General features: G+C 39.5%; 1 protein-coding gene across 3 annotated transcripts; it reads right to left on the reverse strand.

Annotated features, from left to right (window-relative positions):
* Positions 1-3,128: 3,128 nt before the first annotated feature.
* LOC113038237 (prolyl 4-hydroxylase subunit alpha-2-like) lies at positions 3,129-20,231 on the reverse strand. 3 transcript variants are annotated; one of them, XM_026195515.1, is made up of 14 exons: positions 19,804-20,230; positions 19,560-19,656; positions 19,329-19,480; positions 15,687-15,824; positions 13,965-14,204; positions 12,690-12,889; positions 11,361-11,537; positions 9,495-9,565; positions 8,606-8,705; positions 6,135-6,188; positions 4,924-4,983; positions 4,276-4,344; positions 3,665-3,761; positions 3,129-3,471 (listed from the first exon to the last, which is right to left on the reverse strand). In XM_026195515.1, the coding sequence occupies exons 1-14, from the start codon at positions 19,919-19,921 to the stop codon at positions 3,401-3,403; spliced, it is 1,644 nt and encodes a 547-aa protein (XP_026051300.1). In that variant the 5' UTR covers positions 19,922-20,230; the 3' UTR covers positions 3,129-3,400. The 3 variants fall into 3 exon arrangements, 1 of the variants encoding a protein (XP_026051300.1); XR_003274745.1 differs by lacking the exons at positions 3,129-3,471; positions 4,924-4,983 and adding an exon at positions 4,794-4,859 and having other exon boundaries at positions 3,688-3,761; positions 19,804-20,231; XR_003274744.1 differs by lacking the exons at positions 3,129-3,471; positions 3,665-3,761 and having other exon boundaries at positions 4,275-4,344; positions 4,794-4,983; positions 19,804-20,231.
* Between the last annotated feature and the right edge of the window lie 954 nt (positions 20,232-21,185).

A 21,185-nucleotide genomic window follows, 5' to 3' on the forward strand; every position in this document is an offset into this window, starting at 1 on the left:
AAAGAAGTAAAGATGGCACTGCATCAGTGACTAGCTGTTTTTTAAAATCAGCGCTGGGTAGATTACTCTTAAATTGTCTGTAGTCTGATTCCAAATTACCACAATAATTATAGTTAGTAATGTAATCTATTTCATTACACATTTTAGATTATATAATCAGACTAGTTTCTGATTACCCTTTGACCTACCTTATTTATCACATTGATTTCAATAAGATTATCTTGTCATATTGATATAAAAAATATATAGAGAGAAAGAAAACATATTACAGTTATTGTGATTGTGAACAACATGAAATGCATTAAAGATTACATCATTACATCAGTGTTTCCCAAACTGGGCTTTGAGTTTAATGAACAGCTAATAATTCATAAAAATCACAATACATAAATAAATAACATCAATGAAAATAAAACACGAATAGAGAGATACAAAAATTAATCTAAAGCTGGCTGGAACCAATGATTCGGCAGCCAATTCATGAGAGTCATTTTAATTCCTGAGAAGTTTAGCATTCCAAGAGCAGTTTGAACAAATCAAATGAATGAATGACTCAAAATCGCATACTCTCATAAGTAGATCCTTTTTTTGAATAAGTAATTACTCTGCGTCCTCTAAAAGAGTACATTCTATATAGTATGAATGTGTGTAGTATGGATGAAATATGAACACACTACATTTGCCATATTGTCATTGTCACGTGATCTGCATAAATCCTACCGTGACCTCTTGGGTTAGTAAAGCATCCATCTGATGACCACTTCAGAATCACACTTGAAGTAGTAGGTCATATGAATAGGTTTTGTGAGTACTGTGAATTCTGACACTTCTTTTGTCAAATACTGTTTTTCTCCAAATGTAGTTGGGAAGTATTCAATTGCAATTCCAGATGCAGCCCACCGCCTACTCATTAAGACGTTTAGTTTCTTCATGATTTTATATTTACATTTTAATAAAACACCCATTAAAGTAATAATTCATTGATTATTCACCCTCATGTCATTTCAAACCTGTATGACTTTTTTATTTTGTGAAACATGAAGCGATTTTGAAGAATGTTGATAACGAAACCTTTTTAGAGGAAAGAAAGTCTTTCAGCTATGAAATGCCATAAGGATGAATAATTAATTATTGACAGAATTTTTTATTTTTGGGTGAACAATGCGTTTAAAACCAATTTATCTCTTGGCATTATTAATGCAATTTTAATTGCAGCGTAAATGCATCCATGCCACATCTGAGCTGCAATTAACTGCCTGTAAATATCTCTAAATATCAATTCAGATGCAGCTTCTTAAAAAAAATCTAAATACTTCTAAAGCTACTGTATAATCTCACGCCCGGTTGCCTGCACCAGTCTGAGGCTTTGAAGGGTGTTGTGTTGTGCTGTGCTGTGTTGTGTCTCTGCCTTTTGTTCTGGTTATGGACCCCATTTCCCATCATGCTGTGTTTTATTAAGCCCTAGTCTGCTAATGAAAATTCTGAAAGTCGAGAGTTAATGACAGTAGGACTTGATTATTTATAGGGGTTTTCTCTTGCGTGATTGGTAAACTACTTAATCATTAATGATGAACTGGCCTGTTAATTATCTGTGCATGCTCCTCCCGAAAACTTAAGAAACATCAAATATATGAAACAACGTACAAAACTACCAAATTTTGCTATAAGTTTAATAATATAATATAATAATTGTTGTTAATAGTGTTCATAGTCTGATTGATTACGTCTTTAATTAATTCTTACGTACATTTCTGCCATATGAACATTTACTGACAGTCCCCACTGCTACTATTAAATATTGTTGAAACCTATATTGTACAGCAGCTTTATAATGATTTGTATTGTGAAAGCCCTACACAAACTTGAATTGAATTCACCTAAAGGATTATTAGGAACACCTGTCATTTTCTCATTAATGCAATTATCTAATCAACCAATCACATGGCTGTTGCTTCAATGCATTTAGGAGTGTGGTCCTGGTCAAGACAATCTCCTGAACTCCAATCTGAATGTCAGAATGGGAAAGAAAGGTGATTTAAGCAATTTTTGTTGTTGGTTCCAGACGGGCCGGTCTGAGTATTTCACAGTCTGCTCAGTTACCTGGATTTTCACACACAACCATTTCTAGGGTTTACAAAGAATGGAAAAGCATCCAGTATGCAGCAGTCCTGTGGACGAAAATGCCTTGTTGATGAAGTCAGAGGAGAATGGGACGACTGATTCAAGCTGATAGAAGAGCAACTTTGACTGAAATAACCACTCATTACAACCGAGGTATGCAGCAAAGCATTTGTGAAGCCACAACACACACAAGCTTGAGACGGATGGGCTACAACAGCAGAAGACCCCACCGGGTACCACTCATCTCCACTACTAATAGGAAAAAGAGGCTACAATTTGCACCAGCTCACCAAATTTGGACAGTTGAAGACTGGAAAACTGTTGCCTTGTCTGATGAGTCTCTGATGATTTCTGTTGAGACATTCAGATGGTAGAGTCAGAATTTGGCGTAAACAGAATGAGAACATGGATCCATCATGCCTTGTTACCACTGTGCAGGCTGCTGGTGGTGGTGTAATGGTGTGGGGGATGTTTTCTTGGCACACTTTAGGCCCTTTAGTGCCAATTGGGCACCACTTAAATGCCACAGCCTACCTGAGCATTGTTTCTGACCATGTCCATCCCTTTATGACCACTATGCACCCATCCTCTGATGGCTACTTCCAGCAGGATAATGCACCATGTCACAAAGCTTGAATCATTTCAAATTGGTTTCTTGAACATGACAATGAGTTCACTGTACTAAAATGCCCCCACAGTCACCAGATCTCAACCCAATAGAGCATCTTTGGGATGTGGTGGAACGGGAGCTTCGTGCCCTGGATGTGCATCCCACAAATCTCCATCAACTGCAAGATGCTATCCTATCAATATGGGCCAACATTTCTAAAGAATGCTTTCAGCACCTTGTTGAATCAATGCCACGTAGAATTAAGGGTGTTCTGAAGGTAAAAGGGGGTCAAACACAGTATTAGTATGGTGTTCCTAATAATCCTTTAGGTGAGTGGATATATATATATATAATCCATAAACAGCTCCTCAAAAGGCAGACAAAGAAACATGACTTAATATTTAGACATTTTATTGCAAACCAGATAAGAATATGAAATAAACACTAAAGAACAGGACAATAATTTATGCATTATATGAACATGATATTTCTGACATGACACGATACTCCAGTTTAATCGGCCAAGAAATGTTGATTAAGGGGTAAATAAAAACACTCCAAATAAAAGAGAAATCCTCTACACACAGAATGGCTCTCAAACCCCAGCAGTGAGTGTAACTCATATAGGTTTGCAGACTCGAGGCACTGTGGCTAGAACCGAGCTCAAGGTCAGTCCCCTTCAGTCAGGCCACACGGGCGTCTGAACTCCTGACCTCTCTCATGAATCCATTTGTTTGAAACTGCCAAACGAGAGGATGAGACAGTAATGGACATTTAATGCCTTTAAAACAACCTACTTCTTATGCCATGTTCATTTCAACAGGAGTAGTAGTTCTCTCTCAGAAGAACGTGGGATTTATACAATTAAATGCAACTATTCACAGTATTTAAAGACAATACTTCACATGATGGGCCTGCTTTTAATTCACTTACCCCATTTACTGCCCACTAGAACAGGACAGGCAGCGTGTCTGGTTCTGAAGTCTCCTTCTCCACTCTTAAAGAGATTGTACCAGAACACTGCTGTTCCCTACAGAGAGACCAGGAGCTTTATCAAATGAATGCTACATCTGACAAATAACTGATAACAACACTTTACTTTAAGGAGCAATTCTCACTCTTAACTAGCATGTATATTACCAGCATATCAGCGTTTATAAAGCATGATAATATTTTGGAACCCCTAATCTACCCCATACCTAAACTAACAACTAGCTTTCTAATGATTAATAAGCAGCAAATTAGAAGTTTGAGGCAAAAGTTATAGTTAATAGTGAGAATTGGACCATAAAAATAATCTGTGACCTAATTAAATGATCAATTTAACACTTGATGCTGATACCAATATTTACACATCAGGGTGATCAATGTAAAAAAAAATAATAATAATAATAAAAAAAAATACTGCTTACACTGCATCTACTACAAATTATATACAGCATTTAGCTACAATATGTAACAAAATATGATTGCAGTATCATTATCACTGATGTAATGATTTCATGCATGTTTTATTATGAAATGTTTAAAAAGGTTGTCTGTACCTTTCTAGGCCAAATAGCGGCTCCAAAATCAGGGAAAACGGTCGCCCCACCAGCCTCAACATCACTCATCTGTAATGAAGAAAGGTTATTAGCATCCTCCTTTCAGAACAACATGGTATGATCATCAAAATAAAAAGACTATAAAATCCAGAATATGAGAGTAATTTGACTGAAATGACTTCTAATGCAAAATTCTGTCCAAAATAAAGGTAAATTAGAAACCGAAGAAATACTAACAAAACCAATTTGAAGTTAATATATATATATATATATATATATATATATATATATTATTTTTTTTTTTCTGTTTTAAAGTAGAGAGGGAGTCTTTTATTTTTCATTTTAATGTACAATGAAACACTCTGGATTTAATGCATCTGCTCAATGCTATTTAGAGATATTATATGGTCACAAAATATGCACAATGGTCTTAAAAGTGCAAGTGTAGTGAAGAGGTTCGCAAACTTTTTTACGGCAAGATGCCCAGACACCAGACACCACGGGATACACATACTTACATAATTCTAAAAAGTAGCCACACGATTTCCAGTGCCTAATGATTTGAAAGCATCAGGTTCGTCTTTCTATGAAGATAAAATTTTAGAGTAAAGACAGGCAGAGGAGCAGAAGCACAACACATGTACTTACGTAGTTCAGATAGGTGGCAAGTCTATTTCCATCAACCTTGAGGTTGCTGTCAAAAGGACGCTGCAACAGACGTTTGTAACTTTTAAACCAGACTGAACGGCAGTAGTGAATATCTCCGCCTCTGAGGCAACATTATCTTCAATATGACAAGTGTTAGGCATCAAATCAATTTACAAACATGTACTCAATTAAAAATATTTTTTAGGAGAAAATTGGTTAATGAAGTGCCTAATACATTCCCATTTTCATAAAACAATAAATATCCCTATGACATTATCAGGAAATGTCTTCCCATTAGCAATAAAAATGTGTACTGTCAGCTGCCATTCCAACCTTTTACAATAGGGGTGTTTACACGGCATCATTTTCAACTAAAAACTGAAAACTCCATGCATTTTGGGGGCCTGAAGAATGCTAATTTTGAAAACATTATCATCTCTGTGTAAACTACAAAAATGTAAATTTGTGAAAACAATGGCATTATCTCTGCGTAAACTACAAAAACGCTAATTTGTGAAAACGATCGCATTATCATCTCTGCATAAACTACAAAAATGCTAATTTTTAAAAACAATGACATTATCATCTGCGTAAACTACAAAAATACTAATCTGTGAAAACCGTGACTTAATGCATATTACGTGTTGGGTCTACAGGAATGAAAAATACAGTGGTTTTAGTCATTTTCGTGGATCTGTGTGAACAGGAGTCATTTAGACAACATTATCATCTCCATGCAAACCTTTAAAAAATGCAAAATGCAAAATGCAAAAAAAAATGCAAAAGTCGTGTAAACATATCCTATACCTAACAAAAAACATTATTAAAATAGAATAAAACTTTCAATAATAACTTTATTTATTTTGGCCTTGTCCTCTTCCATGCTTCTGTTATTTAAAAGTAATAATTTTATTTATTTATAACTGACATATGGAGATTTCATAGACTCTATATTAAGGTTTTTAATTATATTACATTATATTATTTTTGGTTTACAGACAAAATATCGAAAAAGTTGAGAAACTGATATTGTGTGTCAACTGACAGTAAAAATGCCCCACTGATATAAATGTTTTCTTAATTATAAGAGAAATATCAAAATGACACTGCATTGTTTTTTAAATGAAAACGGTCACTAATATTTCTTCACTGATTGTTCTGGTGTAAAATATCATGCTAGGAATGATGTAGTTCATGCACAAAGCTCTTACCCTTGAGAAATCATAATGTGGCTCATATTGACCTCCAACGCCATAGTTAGCCACCTACGATTGAACAGAAGTTATAAGAAAACCCTTTTCACACACATTCAGTTACAGTTACAATTCACTATTCACATAAGCACTGGGTGAAAAGTAAATCATGTGCACCAAAATTCTGTAACTTTATATCAAGAACATTTCTCACTATTAACTAGCATGCATTTTTACTAGCATATCTGCTGTTTATTATTACTTACGTTAATGCCTTATTCTGCATGATCATATTTTAGATCCAACCCATGTCTAAACTTAACAACTAACTTACTATTAATAGACATCAAATTAGAAATTTATTAGGGCAAAAGTCATAGCTAATAGTTAGTTAATAGCAGAGTATGTGAGCGGAGCGGAGTGGGAGCGGAGCGTGGAGTGGAGCGGTGTGATTTTGACAGGAGCGAGGAGCGGATTTTTTAAAAGTCGGAGTGTTGTGGTTTTCACTCGCTCCAAGAGAGCTCCACCACCGCTCCATCACGAGTACAATTCATGCCAATGGCCCGTAATATAACTGCATATTTAGCAAGTATTCACGTTAAACATATTTAACTATAGCTTGATACCGATGGATCTCTCAAATCAGAAGGTTACAATGACAACAATAGCCGAGCGGGAAGTTATAGGTTAGTTCTCAAGGAGTTTGTCTGTTCCTTTTACTGAATATTTTTGGGTCGAAGCATGATTTAAACAGTTACAGCACATTCACACGCAATCGCTTTTGCAATAATGCATTCAAACAAATGTAATCTTACAGTGTTACTTCATCTGTATCTGATTTTGAATGAGCAGAAATCTGTAAGAAATGCATTGATCTGTAGATAAAATAAAAATATACTGTTATTTACATCACAAATAAAATTTGCACAGCAGAATACAGTAATTATATTAATGCTGACATCCATGTTATTAGTTTGGCATGTGGTAGGAAAAAAAAGTTTGCACACAATAGCCTAAACCACTTTGAAACTCTCCTGTTAATTTTATTTTTTATTTTAAAATAGGCTACGTTATGAACATAACATTTCAAACATACTGAAATACTTTAGCCACGGAGCGAAGGCGGAGCGGTGTTTCTGGTATCACTGAGCGCGGAGTGGAGCGGGAAATTGTGAACCCGGAGCGGAGCGGGAGCGGAGTGATTATTAAATGCTCTGAGCGCGGAGGGGAAATTGTGGCCACTACACTCCGCTCACATACTCTGGTTAATAGTGAGAATTGGTCCCCAGACTAAAATGTAAATAATGAACATGGAGGTATGACATAATATTAATATCAACATTTTTAACTGACAAATATTTTTTACATAATTTTATTGCTGTTATTGTAATGTGTATTACTCTAAATACACTATTCCATATTATATAATATTAAATACGGTCTCTAAAATGTATAATGTTATTAAGTGCTGTCAAAGAATTAATCGCATCCAAAATAAGTTTTTGTTTACATAATGTGTGTGTACTGTGTATATTTATTATGTATTTAAACAATTTTTTTACATGTATATATTTATATCGTATATAAATATATTTATATATTTCTTTCTGAAATATATATACATGCATGTGTGTGCATTTATATATACATAATAAATATACACAGTAAACATGCATATATTATTTAAACAAAAACTTTTGATCGCGATTAATAATTTGGCAGCACTACTTTTTTTATTAATTTTTTAAGTATTATTAATTTAATTTAAAACTTTTCAATGTAAATCAAATTAAAATGTAACAATTCCTTACAATTTTTGGGGAAACAAAGTACTGCACAACACGTTAACTGTTACCAGAAAAATGTGATTATTTCTGAAATTTAGTTTTAATAATGGCATTATTATTAATTTGAGAAGTACATTCTACTGTATTATATTATACTGTATTACAGGGATGCACGATATTATTGTACTGATATCGTAATCGGCCGATAATGGCTTTAAATGTAAATATTGGCATCGGCCCTATATGAAAAATTATGTCCATATGTCCTGCCAATGAGAGGAATATGTCAACTCACATGTGCTTAGTGTGTGCTAGTGATATGACCATCTACAAATGTTAAATCTAAAAATAAAATGTTAGGGTTAACACTGCATCTTTCTGGGGGGGGAGGGATGCACCGATTGATATATCGTTTATTTATAATTATTTTCAAAGCTTTAACGTACTGTCAAAAAAACCTTAATTACTGTTTATTTAATTTGAACAAATAAGTTAAAAACTAACTAAAATTTAAAATATTCAGTATCGGCCAAAATGAGGTGACAAAATATCGGCATATCGGATATCGGCAAAAATCCAATATTGTGCATCCCTATTATATTATATTATATTACATCATATCACATTCTCGGGCATTACACTAAAGCCTAAGGAGACCACGGCTTGCATGTGTGATGTTCTGGAGTATTTAGGATGAGTGACCTGTAGAAGTTCTGCAGTGTCTACAGTTAATCCAGTGATGTCCTCTATTCTCTGATTGACCCGAGCGATCACTGGATCGTCTTCCCCATCCAACCATGCGCTGCAGACACACCAGAAAACAAGAAGATGATGACAAAATTCTGTTCAACAGTTGCATTAAAATAAAATAAACTTCTTCATGCATTACTTACAGGTGAGAGCTATGACCAAATCACAGAATGAAACCATTTACATCACAGTAAAGCCATATCATAATATACTTATTTTGCTGGATTCAATGAAATGATCAAGAGTGATGTTGTTCTAAATATCAGCAATTAGGAACAAGATTCCTTGCCCACCAATATTCATGCATATATATGTACTTTCATATTCTTTATACTGCATATACAATAAAGGCCCCAGCCTTTGTTAACTCTTTCCCCGCCAGCATTTTTTTAAAAGTTGCCAGCCACCGCCAGCGATTTTGATGATTTTCACAAAACTGTGATGGTCTCCAGTATATTTTGGTGTATTAATATCTGAATATGAAATACACCAAAATAAAGATCAGAGCCTCTACTTGTACAACTTCCTGGATCAACATTTTTACTCCATAACATTATGTAGTTTTCATTTACCGCATATGCTGTCTATTGCTGATGACTGGATTATTTTTAATATGCATCTGTTTACATAAGAGATCGCTCCTTTCTCCGTCCTGTCCATGTGTGTTTTTGTTCGGGAGGTTTTGTACTCATTCAGAAGATGTGTAATAGCGCCCCCGAGTGTATAACAGAGAAACGTTTTTGGCAGGGAAGCGTTGTCTTCTAAATGATGAGATAACTGAAAGGGTTAACTTATGTTCATGCACAGCATTAATGAACAGCTGTGTATGAGATGTGCTCACCTTTTGGAAACTCTGTAATTGGCGACCGTCAGAACGCCTGTTTTTGGGTCTCTCACTGTGGCTCTCGCAAGCTACAGAGAACAACTCAGAATTTAGCTTTGCAAAAACAATCAGTCACCACTTTTACAACTATAAGCTAATGCCTTATATGAGGGTCAGTGGATTTTTAGCTTAGTGGGGTTATTAAGAAACCAATGCTGCTGTTCCCTTTAAGACCAAATCTCAATAGAAAAATGACATTTATGAATTACACACTACTAAACATTACATTTGTTTGAAAATAGTTTTCCTTTGTCAATTCTTTTCATGCATTTTATTTTATTTTACAGCATCTTTCATTTCTATTAATCTTAAAGGGTTAGTTCGCCCAAAAATGAAAATTATGTCATTAATAACTCACCCTTATGCTGTTCCAAACATGTAAGGCCTCCTTTTATCTTCGGAACACAGTTTAAGATATTTTAGATTTAGTCCGAGAGCTCTCAGTCCCTCCATTGAAGCTGTGTGTACGGTATACTGTCCATGTCCAGAAAGGTAAGAAAAACATCATCAAAGTAGTCCATGTGACATCAGAGGGTCAGTTAGAATTTTTTGAAGCATCGAAAATACATTTTGGTCCAAAAATAGCAAAAACGACGACTTTATTCAGCATTGTCTTCACTTCCGTGTCTGTGTGAGAGAGAGTTCAAATCAAAGCAGCTGGATATCCGGTTCGCGAACGAATCATTCAGTTCACCAAATCTAACTGAATCGTTTTAAACGGTTCGCATCTCTAATACGCATTACTCCACAAATGACTTAAGATGTTCACTTTTTTAATGTGGCTGACACTCAAATAGTACACTGACTGAACTGCTGTGATGAACACCGAGCCGAGCCAGATAACGAACAATAGACTGACTCGTTCACGAGTGAAGAACCGTTTCTGTCAGACGTGTCCGATTCGTGAACCGAGGAGCTGATGATACTGCAGCGTGAAGCAGACCGACACACAGAGCATCTGAACTGATTCTTTTGGTGATTGATTCTGAACTGATTCTGTGCTAGTGTTATGGGTGCGGGTAAACCGAAAGCTTGAATCAAGGGCAATCATCGCCAATGACGCCATTACGTCGAGCGCAAAAGAACTGGTGAACCGTTTTCTTCAACCGGTTTATTGAATCGAACTGTCCGAAAGAACTACTGGTGATCCGAACACCGATGCAACCGGTTCTTCACTCGTGAACGAGTCAGTCTATTGTTCGTTATCTGTCTCGGCTCGGTGTTCATCTTCAGTTCGCTCTTCACAGCAGTTCAGTCAGTCACTGTCTGAGTAAATGAATTACTCCGGGATATTGGTTTGTTTGAACTCAGAGGGAGTGTCAGCCACATTAAAAAAAGTTAACAGCTTAAGTCATTTGTGGATTAATGCGTATTAGAGATGCGAACCGTTTAAAACGATTCAGTTCGATTTGGTGAACTGAATGAATCGTTCGCGAACCAGATATCCAGACTGTTTCTCACACAGACACGGAAGAGAAGACAATGCTGAATAAAGTCGTCGTTTTTGCTATTTTTGGACCAAAATGTATTTTCGATGCTTCAAAAAATTCCAACGGACCCTCTGATGTCACATGGACTACTTTGATGATGTTTTTCTTACCTTTCTGGACATGGACAGTAGACCATACACACAGCTTCAATGGAGGGACTGAGAGCTCTCGGACTAAATCTAAAATATCTTAAACTGTGTTCCGAAGATAAAAGGAGGCCTTACATGTTTGGAACAGCATAAGGGTGAGTTATTAATGACATAATTTTCATTTTTGGGCGAACTAACCCTTTAAAATTCTTTGTGCTCCAGGGTCACATCTGTCCATCACTCACCTTAGGTTTGGCCAGCTCCTTGATCTTCTCGATCTCTTCATCAGAGAGGGCGTCCAGAAAGCGTACGATATGAGGACTGTCCCACTCGTCCTCCTCCTTCATGGGCTTGAGCAGCAGACGCGGGCTCCTGTTCCCGTCCTGATAGCGGCAGAACAGTCGGCTACGCCTCTTTGGAGTCTGTCGGGAAATTAAGAGAGGAAAGAAAAAAAAAGGGAATAACTTTTTTAAAACAGCCTACTTTATTTAGGATGAGAATATTTATTGAGATAAATTCATTTCTGTTTTCTATTTTGCAAACACTCATCTGAAATCAAAAAATCATCAGGATTTGATGTTATACCTACACTGGGAAAAGATTACATATTCAATTACAGGTTTCCCTAAATTCTCTTTTGTGTTATCATCGTATTTCTCTGATATAAATCTACTTCCTGGGAAGTTATGGGCTTTGTATTGTTATTGTGACGTCTTCTTCTTCTCAGCCCTGCCTTATGTAGGGGTTATGTTGTTCATCACAGTGAACTGACACTGTATTAGACATGATTTTAGCATCTTAGTTACTTTGTTGTTGTCATTATTCAACTATCGCATCTTTGTTTTATTTTTTTAAAAATTATTATTATCTAAAAACAGACAGTCTGTTCTGGGTTGGTTGGGGAGGGTTTACGAATCAAAGAAATAAAACAATCTCTTTACAAACAATAGCATTTGTCTTTGAAATAAAAAAAGTACTAATTAATATTTCAAAATATTATAATTTAATCTTATTGACAATGACTTTTATTATTATTGGTGCTGAAAACAGTTTTAGCTGCACACAGCACTTATTTAAAATATATTTTATTTTTTGCATCATTTTAAATATCTTTACTGTCACTTTGGATCAAATTATTCAATTCCTTAAAAAAATCATGCATTCCCCAAACCTATGAACAGCTGTGTATTACAGCTTCCACAAAATTATTAAACAGAAAAAAAACAACTGTATTCAACATTGATAATAAAACAGAAATGCAGCAAATCAGCAAATTATTATGATTTCTGAAGATCATGTGACACTGAAGACTGGAGTAATGATGCTGAAAATACAGATTTGATCAAAGAAATAAATTATATTTTAAAATATATTCACACTGAAAACAGTTATTCTGAAGAGTAATAATATTTCACTATTTTTACTGCATGTTCAATTAAATAAATGCAGCCCTTGTGAGCAGAAGAAACCTGTGTGAAGAAATGTGACTCAAAATGATGATGCTTACAAAAGCAATAAAGTGAAAAGGGCAATAGGTTCCCTCATTGTGCATTTGGGATGTAAGCTGCGCTCACCATTTTGACTCCCTCTCCCCTGCAGAGGGCCTCGTACACCTCTCTCTCGGGCAGGTGGTCTTTGGGTCGCTCATAGGTGTCCAGCTGAATGGGCGTCTCGTCTGCGGGCTCCTGCTGGCTCTGACCCCGGTCCCTCAGCTCTTTAGACAGCAGCCGCTCGAAGTAGCGCAGGTTTGCTCCTGCCCTCTGGTGGCTGGGATCTGCACGTGCATGCACAGCACAGGATATGCAATTCTCAAAGGTTGACAAATACAGCAAAAAAAAAAAAAATACTTTCTTTGTAAAAGGCATTAAGTTGATCATACTGATTTCAAAATTAAGGGTTCATTAGTTTGAATATGCATTGAACCAAACACTATCATAACATCTTGATAATTCAATCTACTTTATTTTTGACAATTATTTCAATATTTTTATGAGTTGAAATTTGGGGGATATGGTTAGAGACAGCCACCTCCCAAAATAGGATGTTATATATATATATATATGTTTCAATAGATCTTCGTAAACATCTAAAATTTGGATTCTTAAATGCTTTTAAATGGGTTGTTTGGTTGTGGGACAGAAGTTTGCCCCAATTCTGTAGAATGGCCCATATGTGTGACTCAAGCACAAAACCTGTCATAAGGGTCCATTTTTAATAAATTGAGATTTCTTCATCTGAAAGCTGAAAAATAATCTCTCCATTAATGTATGGTTTGTTATGAGGACAATATTTGTCTGAGATGCAACTATTTGTATCTGAGAGTGCAAAAAAAAATCTAAATATTGAAAAGAAAATTGACTTTATGGATGTTCAAATGAAGTTTTTACCAATGCATATTACTGATCAAAAAAGAAGTTTTAATATATTTACAATAGGAAATTTACAAAATATCTTCATGGAACATTATCTTTACTTAATATCCTAATGATGTTTGGCAAAAAAGAGAAATGGATCATTTTGACCAATACAGTGTATTGTTGTCTATTGCTACAAATAAACAGATGAGAGTTTCCTGTGCCTTTATGTGGCTTTTACATTTCCTAATGATCATCTAGTGCCGGGATAGTCAACTCCGGTCCTGGAGGGCCACTATACTGCAGAGTTTAGCTCCAACCCTTATTAAACACACCTGAACAAGGCAATCAGTGTTTTCGGGATTACTTGATAGATACAGGCAGGTGAGTTTTTATGAGGGCTGAAGCTAAACTCTGCAGGATAGTGGCCCTCCAGGACCGGAGTTGACTATCCCTGATCTAGTGTCATCAGAAGATAATGAGAGAATGGCCCACCGATGTCCACCAAGCGTCGGGTGAGTTCGATGGCTCGTGGCAGGTCACCCATCTGATAGACAGAGTAACTCAGATAATCTAAGATATCAGCTTTGGGTGTCTTGGCGTCTTCTCCCGAGTCCATCTGTCTGAGCGCCTGCTGCATCCACAGCACGGAGTGATAATAGTCATTCTCACTGTAGGCCAGTTTACCCATGTCGAAGCAGTCCTCCACTGTCAGCTCCGCGCTGTAGCGCACCCCTGCGGACACAACATCACCTCATTCATCACAGGCTTTACCATGGATATCATATTGTCAAACTGTACACACCTGATCCCAATCATTAGCCCCGTCACACTGAGATCTGTTGTCATTAATGTCAAACTGTACAACAGTCACACAAAAATACTTTATATATATTCTGTTTACTGTTGTCATTATTTAGTCTTTCTCTAAATAGTTTTTATTGGCAACTAGCAGAAATCATTACACACACACACACACACACACATATATATAGGTTGTTTTGTTTTTGTTTTCACTTATTTCCATATTTCAGCCAGTACTTATTTCACACAATAAATGCTTTCATTGATTTGAAAGTTTTAGTATTTTGAGCATTTTTATTTTGTCTATATATTTATTACGTTTTAGATTTTAGCATCACTTTGTTTAGTTTTAGTTATTTAGTCCCTCAACTTAAACTAAAGAAAACACTGGAACTGCGAGACTAATTATTATATAAATATTATTATATAAATATTATATAAAAATATATTATATATAAATTATTTCGATTAAAAATTATGAGGGCACATGAATGCTCGAAAAATGAATGATAAAAACAGATAAATGGTGTTTAATAAATAATACAATTTTCCATAAAAAAAGATGAATTTGAGTAAAAACTAACAATCACTTTGTTAAATCTCTACTCTTTTGAGTAGTCAACATGAAGCACTCGGGTACAAACAGTTCCACTTACAGTTTATGTGCATCCTGCAGAATATTCTTGATAATATTAATTTAACTTCTGAAGCAAACTGTAATTCAAAGGTTTACACCCCCAGGTCATGGATGTCATATCACACACCAAGTTTGGTTTGAATACACTGAAGCGTTGCTGAGATATAGCCTCAAATCCAGCAGACTTATCAAATTTGTTCAAGCGTTATTCACAGACAGTTTTGACTAATCCACTTGGATTTGACCATGTTTTTGGCCTCAAGATGATCTGGTTCGATTTTCGCAAAAATTGGACCGATAGTCTAGGAGTTCAAAAAAGTGCAACTGAAATGGAAAATTAAGTCAATGCAATCAAATCATCTTGAGACATCTTGAGGTTTTTAGCATAAACAAAGTGCATATTTGGACAGCTGGTTGCACAAGAGGGATTGAGTTAGACGCTCCAAATTTGCTGTGGTTCATGTCGAGACATAATTTGCCTGCAAGCACTTCTATGGGCTGCCATTGACTCAAGAGCAAAGGAAGAGGAGAAAGACAATTAAACTAACAGATACAACAGGTGCCTAAATACCTAGTGCTTGGCCCCAATACCAAATCAAGGCAGCGTTCAGATTTGAAAGTTACTAAAAAGTCCAAATTATAAAATAAACAGATGCTTTAAAAACATTATTTAGATTTGTTCCCCTTTGACGGTCTCAGTTTATCACTGATATCAACAGGAATAGGAGCCTTGTATGAAATGAGAAGAGTTGGAGTTACCAGAGAACTGCTCTGACCTGGCAGTCTGCCTTTGGAGAAACTCTCAGAGTCCAGTTTATACGTGTCCTGCAGACGCATGAGCGCTTTGGCTGCCCCCTTCTCGTCCTCCTCATCCGGGAAATACTGTCGGTGCACAGACATGTTTGATATGAAGCCTTCGGAAGAAAAAATAACAGCTTTTTATTACACAAGACTGCACAAGTTTCTTTCTTCTGCTCAACACAATAGATAACAAGTTGACGTTCATAGTATTTTCTCTCTACTATGGAAGTCAATGGCTATCAGCAAATGTTTGGTTGGAGGGTGAGTAAATGACAGGGTTTTCATTTTTGGGTAACCCACACCTTAAGTGTCTCTGCATTTTATATACTGTACATATATGTATTTGGTAAAAGTGCATCATGTTTGTCACAGTGTCTGGGTTGTTGTTCCCCGGGGTTCCACTAGATGTCCTCCTTCTCACGGTGTCTGTCCCAGAGCACTTCCTGTTTCCTTATATGGTCACCTTCCTCCTTGTTACGTATTGATTGTCTCCCCCACCTGTCTCCTGTTTCCCCATTACCCTTCTGTGTATAAATACCCAGTCTGTCTTAGTCTGTGTTACGGAGTCCTTGTTTAATGTTATGTTATTTCATGCCCGTCATCCTTGTCTTGCCTTGCCTTGCGTTCGTGTCTTGTTTGTGTTTATGTTTTGATCTTCTGGTTTTGACCCTGCCTGGACTGTTTACTCTATTGGATTACCCCTTTAATAAATCATACTTACCTGCAATTGGTTCCTTCTCTCGTTCCTGTAGCACCAAACGTGACAGAAGGACTCCGTCAACAGAGGAACCAGCGGTATGTCAATTTTCCGTTCCCCAGCCAAGATGGCGGAGAGGCGGGTCAAGTATCTTCGGTTGACCGCCCTCCGTCAAGAGGGCAACGAAGTGGGTGCCCTGGCTCAAGTGTTCTGGTCCCTGGCTGAAGGCCTGGGATACAATGATGCGGCCCTTAAGGACCACTTCAATGGCGGCCTGGATGATCCAGTGCCTCAGGCAGAGATAGAGCAGTTGGAGACGCTGGAGTTCTGGGAATTCGTGCGCTACCTGCAGTTTCGGTGTCGGTGGGATGCCCCAGCCACTCCTGTCTCTTCCGGCAGGGTGGTCGTCAGCCCAGCACCACTGCCCAGGATGGCCGTCAGCCCAGCGCCACAGTACAAGATGGCCGCTAACCCAGCGCCAATGCCCAAATTGGCCACCGGTCCAGCGCCACAGTACAAGATGGCCGCCAGTCCAGCGCCACAACACAAAATGGCCGCCAGCCCAGCGCCACAGCATGAGATGGCCGCCAGCCCAGCGCCACAGCACAAGATGGCTGCCAGTCCAGCGCCACAACACAAAATGGCCGCCAGCCCACCGCCACAGCACGAGATTGCCGCCAGCCCAGCGCCACAGCACAAGATGGCCGCCAGCCCAGCGCCACAGCACAATATGGCCGACTCAAAGCCTGAGTCTCCAGATAAGGTGCACGATGCCGTCCCGGAGGCAGAGGCGGTGCACGATGCTGTCCCGGAGGCAGAGGCGGTGCCCAATGCTGTTCCGGAGGCCGAGACAGTGCCCGTTGCTGTTCCAGAGGCCGAGGCGGTGCACGATCCTGTTCTGGAGGCCGAGGCGGTGCCCGAGGCTGTTCCCAATGCAGTTACCGAGGTGGTGCCCGACGCTGTTCCCGAGGCCGCGCCCGATGCCGAGTCGGTGCCCGACGCTGTTCCAGAGGCCGAGGTGGTGCCCGAGGTCGAGGCGGTGCCCGAGGCCGTTCCCGAGGCAGTTGCCGAGGCGGTGCCCGAGGCCGTTCCCGAGGCAGTTGCCGAGGCGGTGCCCGAGGCCGTTCCCGAGGCAGTTGCCGAGGCGGTGCCCGAGGCCGTTCCCGAGGCAGTTGCCGAGGCGGTGCCCGAGGCCGTTCCCGAGGCAGTTGCCGAGGCGGTGCCCGAGGCTGTTCCGGAGGTCGAGGCGGTGCCCGACGCTGTTCCAGAGGCCGAGGTGGCACCCGATGCCGAGGCGGTGCCCGAGGCTGTTCCGGAGGTCGAGGCGGTGCCCGAGGCTGTTCCAGAGGCCGAGGCGGCGCCCGATCCAGTTCTGGAGGCTAAGGCGGTGCCTGATGCCGAGGCGGTGCCCGAGGCTGTTCCGGAGGTCGAGGCGGTGCCCGACGCTGTTCCAGAGGCCGAGGTGGCACCCGATGCCGAGGCGGTGCCCGAGGCTGTTCCGGAGGTCGAGGCGGTGCCCGAGGCTGTTCCAGAGGCCGAGGCGGCGCCCGATCCAGCTCTGGAGGCTGAGGCGGTGCCTGATGCCAAGGTGGTGCCCGAGGCTGTTCCAGAGCCAGTCACCGAGGACCCTCCAGAGCCAGGGCCAGTCACCAATTACCCTCCAGAGCCAAGTCAAGTCACTGGGTGGTCTGCTGCTCCGTTCCGGGGGACTCCGGTCTCAACCACGGGGACGTGGTGGCCGTCCGCTCTGCCCTGGAGGGCTCTGACTTTGAACACAAGGCTGTGGTGGTCCTCCGCTCCGCCCTGGAGGACTCTGACTTTGACCACAAGGCTGTGGTGGTCTTCCGCTCCGCCCTGGAGGCCTTTGACTTTGACCACAAGGCTGTGGTGGTCTTCCGCTCCGCCCTGGAGGCCTTTGACTTTTTACCACAAGGCTGTGGTGGTCTTCTGCTCCGCCCTGGTGGGGGCCTCAACAGGTCCTTCAGGGATTTCTGTGTGTTGTTTTGGTTTCTGTTAGGTTTCTGTCTGTTCCCCTCAGTTTGTCTGGCCCTCCGTCCCTCCCCCTGTACCTCCTCCGGTCCTCCTCCCTCCTGGTCTCCCTGTTTTATGTTTTCATTTCTGGTGTTTGTCCCCCATGTGTTCCTTGTCCGACCCACCGTCCCTCCCCCTGAGCCTCCACCTGTCCGCCTCCCTCCTGGTCTTTGTGTTTTGTCTTGGAGCGTCTGGGAGCCGCTCCGTAGAGGGGGGGTACTGTCACAGTGTCTGGGTTGTTGTTCCCCGGGGTTCCACTAGATGTCCTCCTTCTCACGGTGTCTGTCCCAGAGCACTTCCTGTTTCCTTATATGGTCACCTTCCTCCTTGTTACGTATTGATTGTCTCCCCCACCTGTCTCCTGTTTCCCCATTACCCTTCTGTGTATAAATACCCAGTCTGTCTTAGTCTGTGTTACGGAGTCCTTGTTTAATGTTATGTTATTTCATGCCCGTCATCCTTGTCTTGCCTTGCCTTGCGTTCGTGTCTTGTTTGTGTTTATGTTTTGATCTTCTGGTTTTGACCCTGCCTGGACTGTTTACTCTATTGGATTACCCCTTTAATAAATCATACTTACCTGCAATTGGTTCCTTCTCTCGTTCCTGTAGCACCAAACGTGACAATGTTGGGATCCTTGTTGCAATCACAACTGTTTCTGAGGAACTACATTGTTTGGTGGAAGAATACTGTTTTTATTATTATCATTACACTTTATTAGTTCTGTTTTATTTTGTGAAACTTAACTATGTATATGGAGTAACCGTTTTATAAAAGCAATAATCCCCGTGAAGCCGTGGTTTACGGTGAATTTATAACAGCTAAGAGGCGTTGTTGTCTAATACCCTCTTAGCTGTTATAATTCTTGGGGCTTGTTGCTTTAATACTGTACCATCTGATGGGTCCTGCAGCACCAGACTCTCTAACTCGGACCACTCGGTGTTGAGTCTCTTCATCAGCTTGTAGGCGTTCACCGGGTGAGCCAGGAAGCCCTCAGGGTCCAACGTGGACGCACGGGTCAACAGATCCAGTTTATTAGCCCAGCTGAAGCCAAAAGATGGACAGTAACACACAAATGAGTCGTGGGTTCATGTGTAGTCATATATTCTAGTGGAAGTCTCACCTCTTCACAGCTTCAAGTTTCATCTCTTCTGCTTCAATGTACTCTTTCAGCGATTGGACGAGCTCCCTCTCTGTAAATATCAGGTCTGTCATTTGGCCTATGAAAAGAGAAGGCAAAATGTTTGCATAATTTTTTTTTACTGCATTTATTTAAGTTTTAGAGTACTTCAGCAAAGCCAGCCAGTCCCATATAAAGGTGTGTTGTAATTTAAGATGATTTTCATGCAACTAGGAGGAATTGGTACCAATTGATGTGAAGATTTCGGCTCGCGTGGGAGAAGAGAAGGATGACAGAGTCAGCAGAGTAAACACCAGAAACATTGCCATTGTCAAGCAAAACCTACAAGGAAACCAAACAGACATGTTAAATGTGCAGATATACTTTATATCCCATTGAACTTAACCAAAGTCTTCAACTGAAGACTGCTCAGGGAGACTTATTGTGCACCAAGACTGAGCATATGTGTGTTAAGCATTGAGGACAAACCCTGAACACTGAGCCAAGTCAGGTCTTTGGTGCTTAACCAGAAGTGGGTCAAGAAACAGCTGCAGAGCTTTTATTGCTGGCCAAAAAACAAGAGTATGACTAGAAAATATATTTTATATAGAAACTGATTCAACTTATAAGTATACACTGCTGTTCAAAAGTTTGAGGTCAGTCTTTTTCTTTTAAAAGTGATAGTAAAAACATATTGTTAGAATAGATTTCTATTTAGAATAAGCACTGTTCTCTGACTTTCTATTTATAAAGGATTCTTAAAAAAAATTACAGATTCTAAAAAAAAAATATTATGTAACTTTTGGCCTTAATTAGAAAGCACAGTGTAGGACCAGTATGTTCTATTAATTTTTAAGATTACATCTTCAATGGTAGGTATCTACTGATGATTTTAAAATCAGTCACAAAAGTGCAAGTGGAATTGGTCACAGCCACAAATGTGAGGGTGGGAACTAACTAAGCTTTTGGTTAATGACTGGTCATTGATGTAAAATTGTACCACCTGCCATAACGAATGGTTTAACTGGGCGTGGGTGAAATTGGTGGAACCCAAAATGGAAACCACAGGTCACATCCACAAGTCTTTTACAACAGTCCAGCATTTAAAGACCTCACGATTCAACTGGATTCGGATTCAGGAAGTCCCAGTCGGATTCCAACATGATTTCTGATGCATCACAGTTCTTTAACAAATCTCCAAACAGAATGAATTTTCAGTGAATTAAGGTAGCTTGTTCCAAAGATTCTGCAAAAAATCTTACTAAAATCTGCTTTCTTTGCAATAGACCTGAAATTGGACTACTGAAATAGAGGGTGTGATAACTTATGGATCATTCAATCAGAGCCATTGAATATTTCCTCAAGAGTTCACACCTACTTTCAAACTAAACTCAGTGGAATGTGAACTCAGCAGTGTTCGGCTCTCTTCAGCTGCTCTTGTTTGTGCTAATCGACCTTTTACCCATTTTAATTGGAGACGTATCATTAGACAAGAATGCAGATTCTTCCGTGTATGAAATCAGGCCACAATTCACACTCAACCAGTGCTCTGTCTGTTAAATCCAGCTCAACTTTCACATCACAGAACATCAAGAGCAATATTTATCAGATCATTTAAGTTGAGACAAA

Source organism: Carassius auratus, chromosome 21 (genome assembly GCF_003368295.1).
Source record: "Carassius auratus strain Wakin chromosome 21, ASM336829v1, whole genome shotgun sequence".
NCBI classification, from domain to species: Eukaryota; Metazoa; Chordata; class Actinopteri; order Cypriniformes; family Cyprinidae; genus Carassius; species Carassius auratus.

Coding starts and splice junctions, on each gene's coding strand:
- LOC113038237 (XM_026195515.1), bottom strand. CDS start 19,921: ATGTCTGTTTGGTTTCCTTGTAGGTTTTGCTTGACAATGGCAATGTTT. Junction 15,825..19,328: donor GCTGCAGGACCCATCAGATG/GTACAGTATTAA, acceptor TTTCTTCCGAAG/GCTTCATATCAAACATGTCT. Junction 9,566..11,360: donor AGGAGCTGGCCAAACCTAAG/GTGAGTGATGGA, acceptor TGTTCTCTGTAG/CTTGCGAGAGCCACAGTGAG.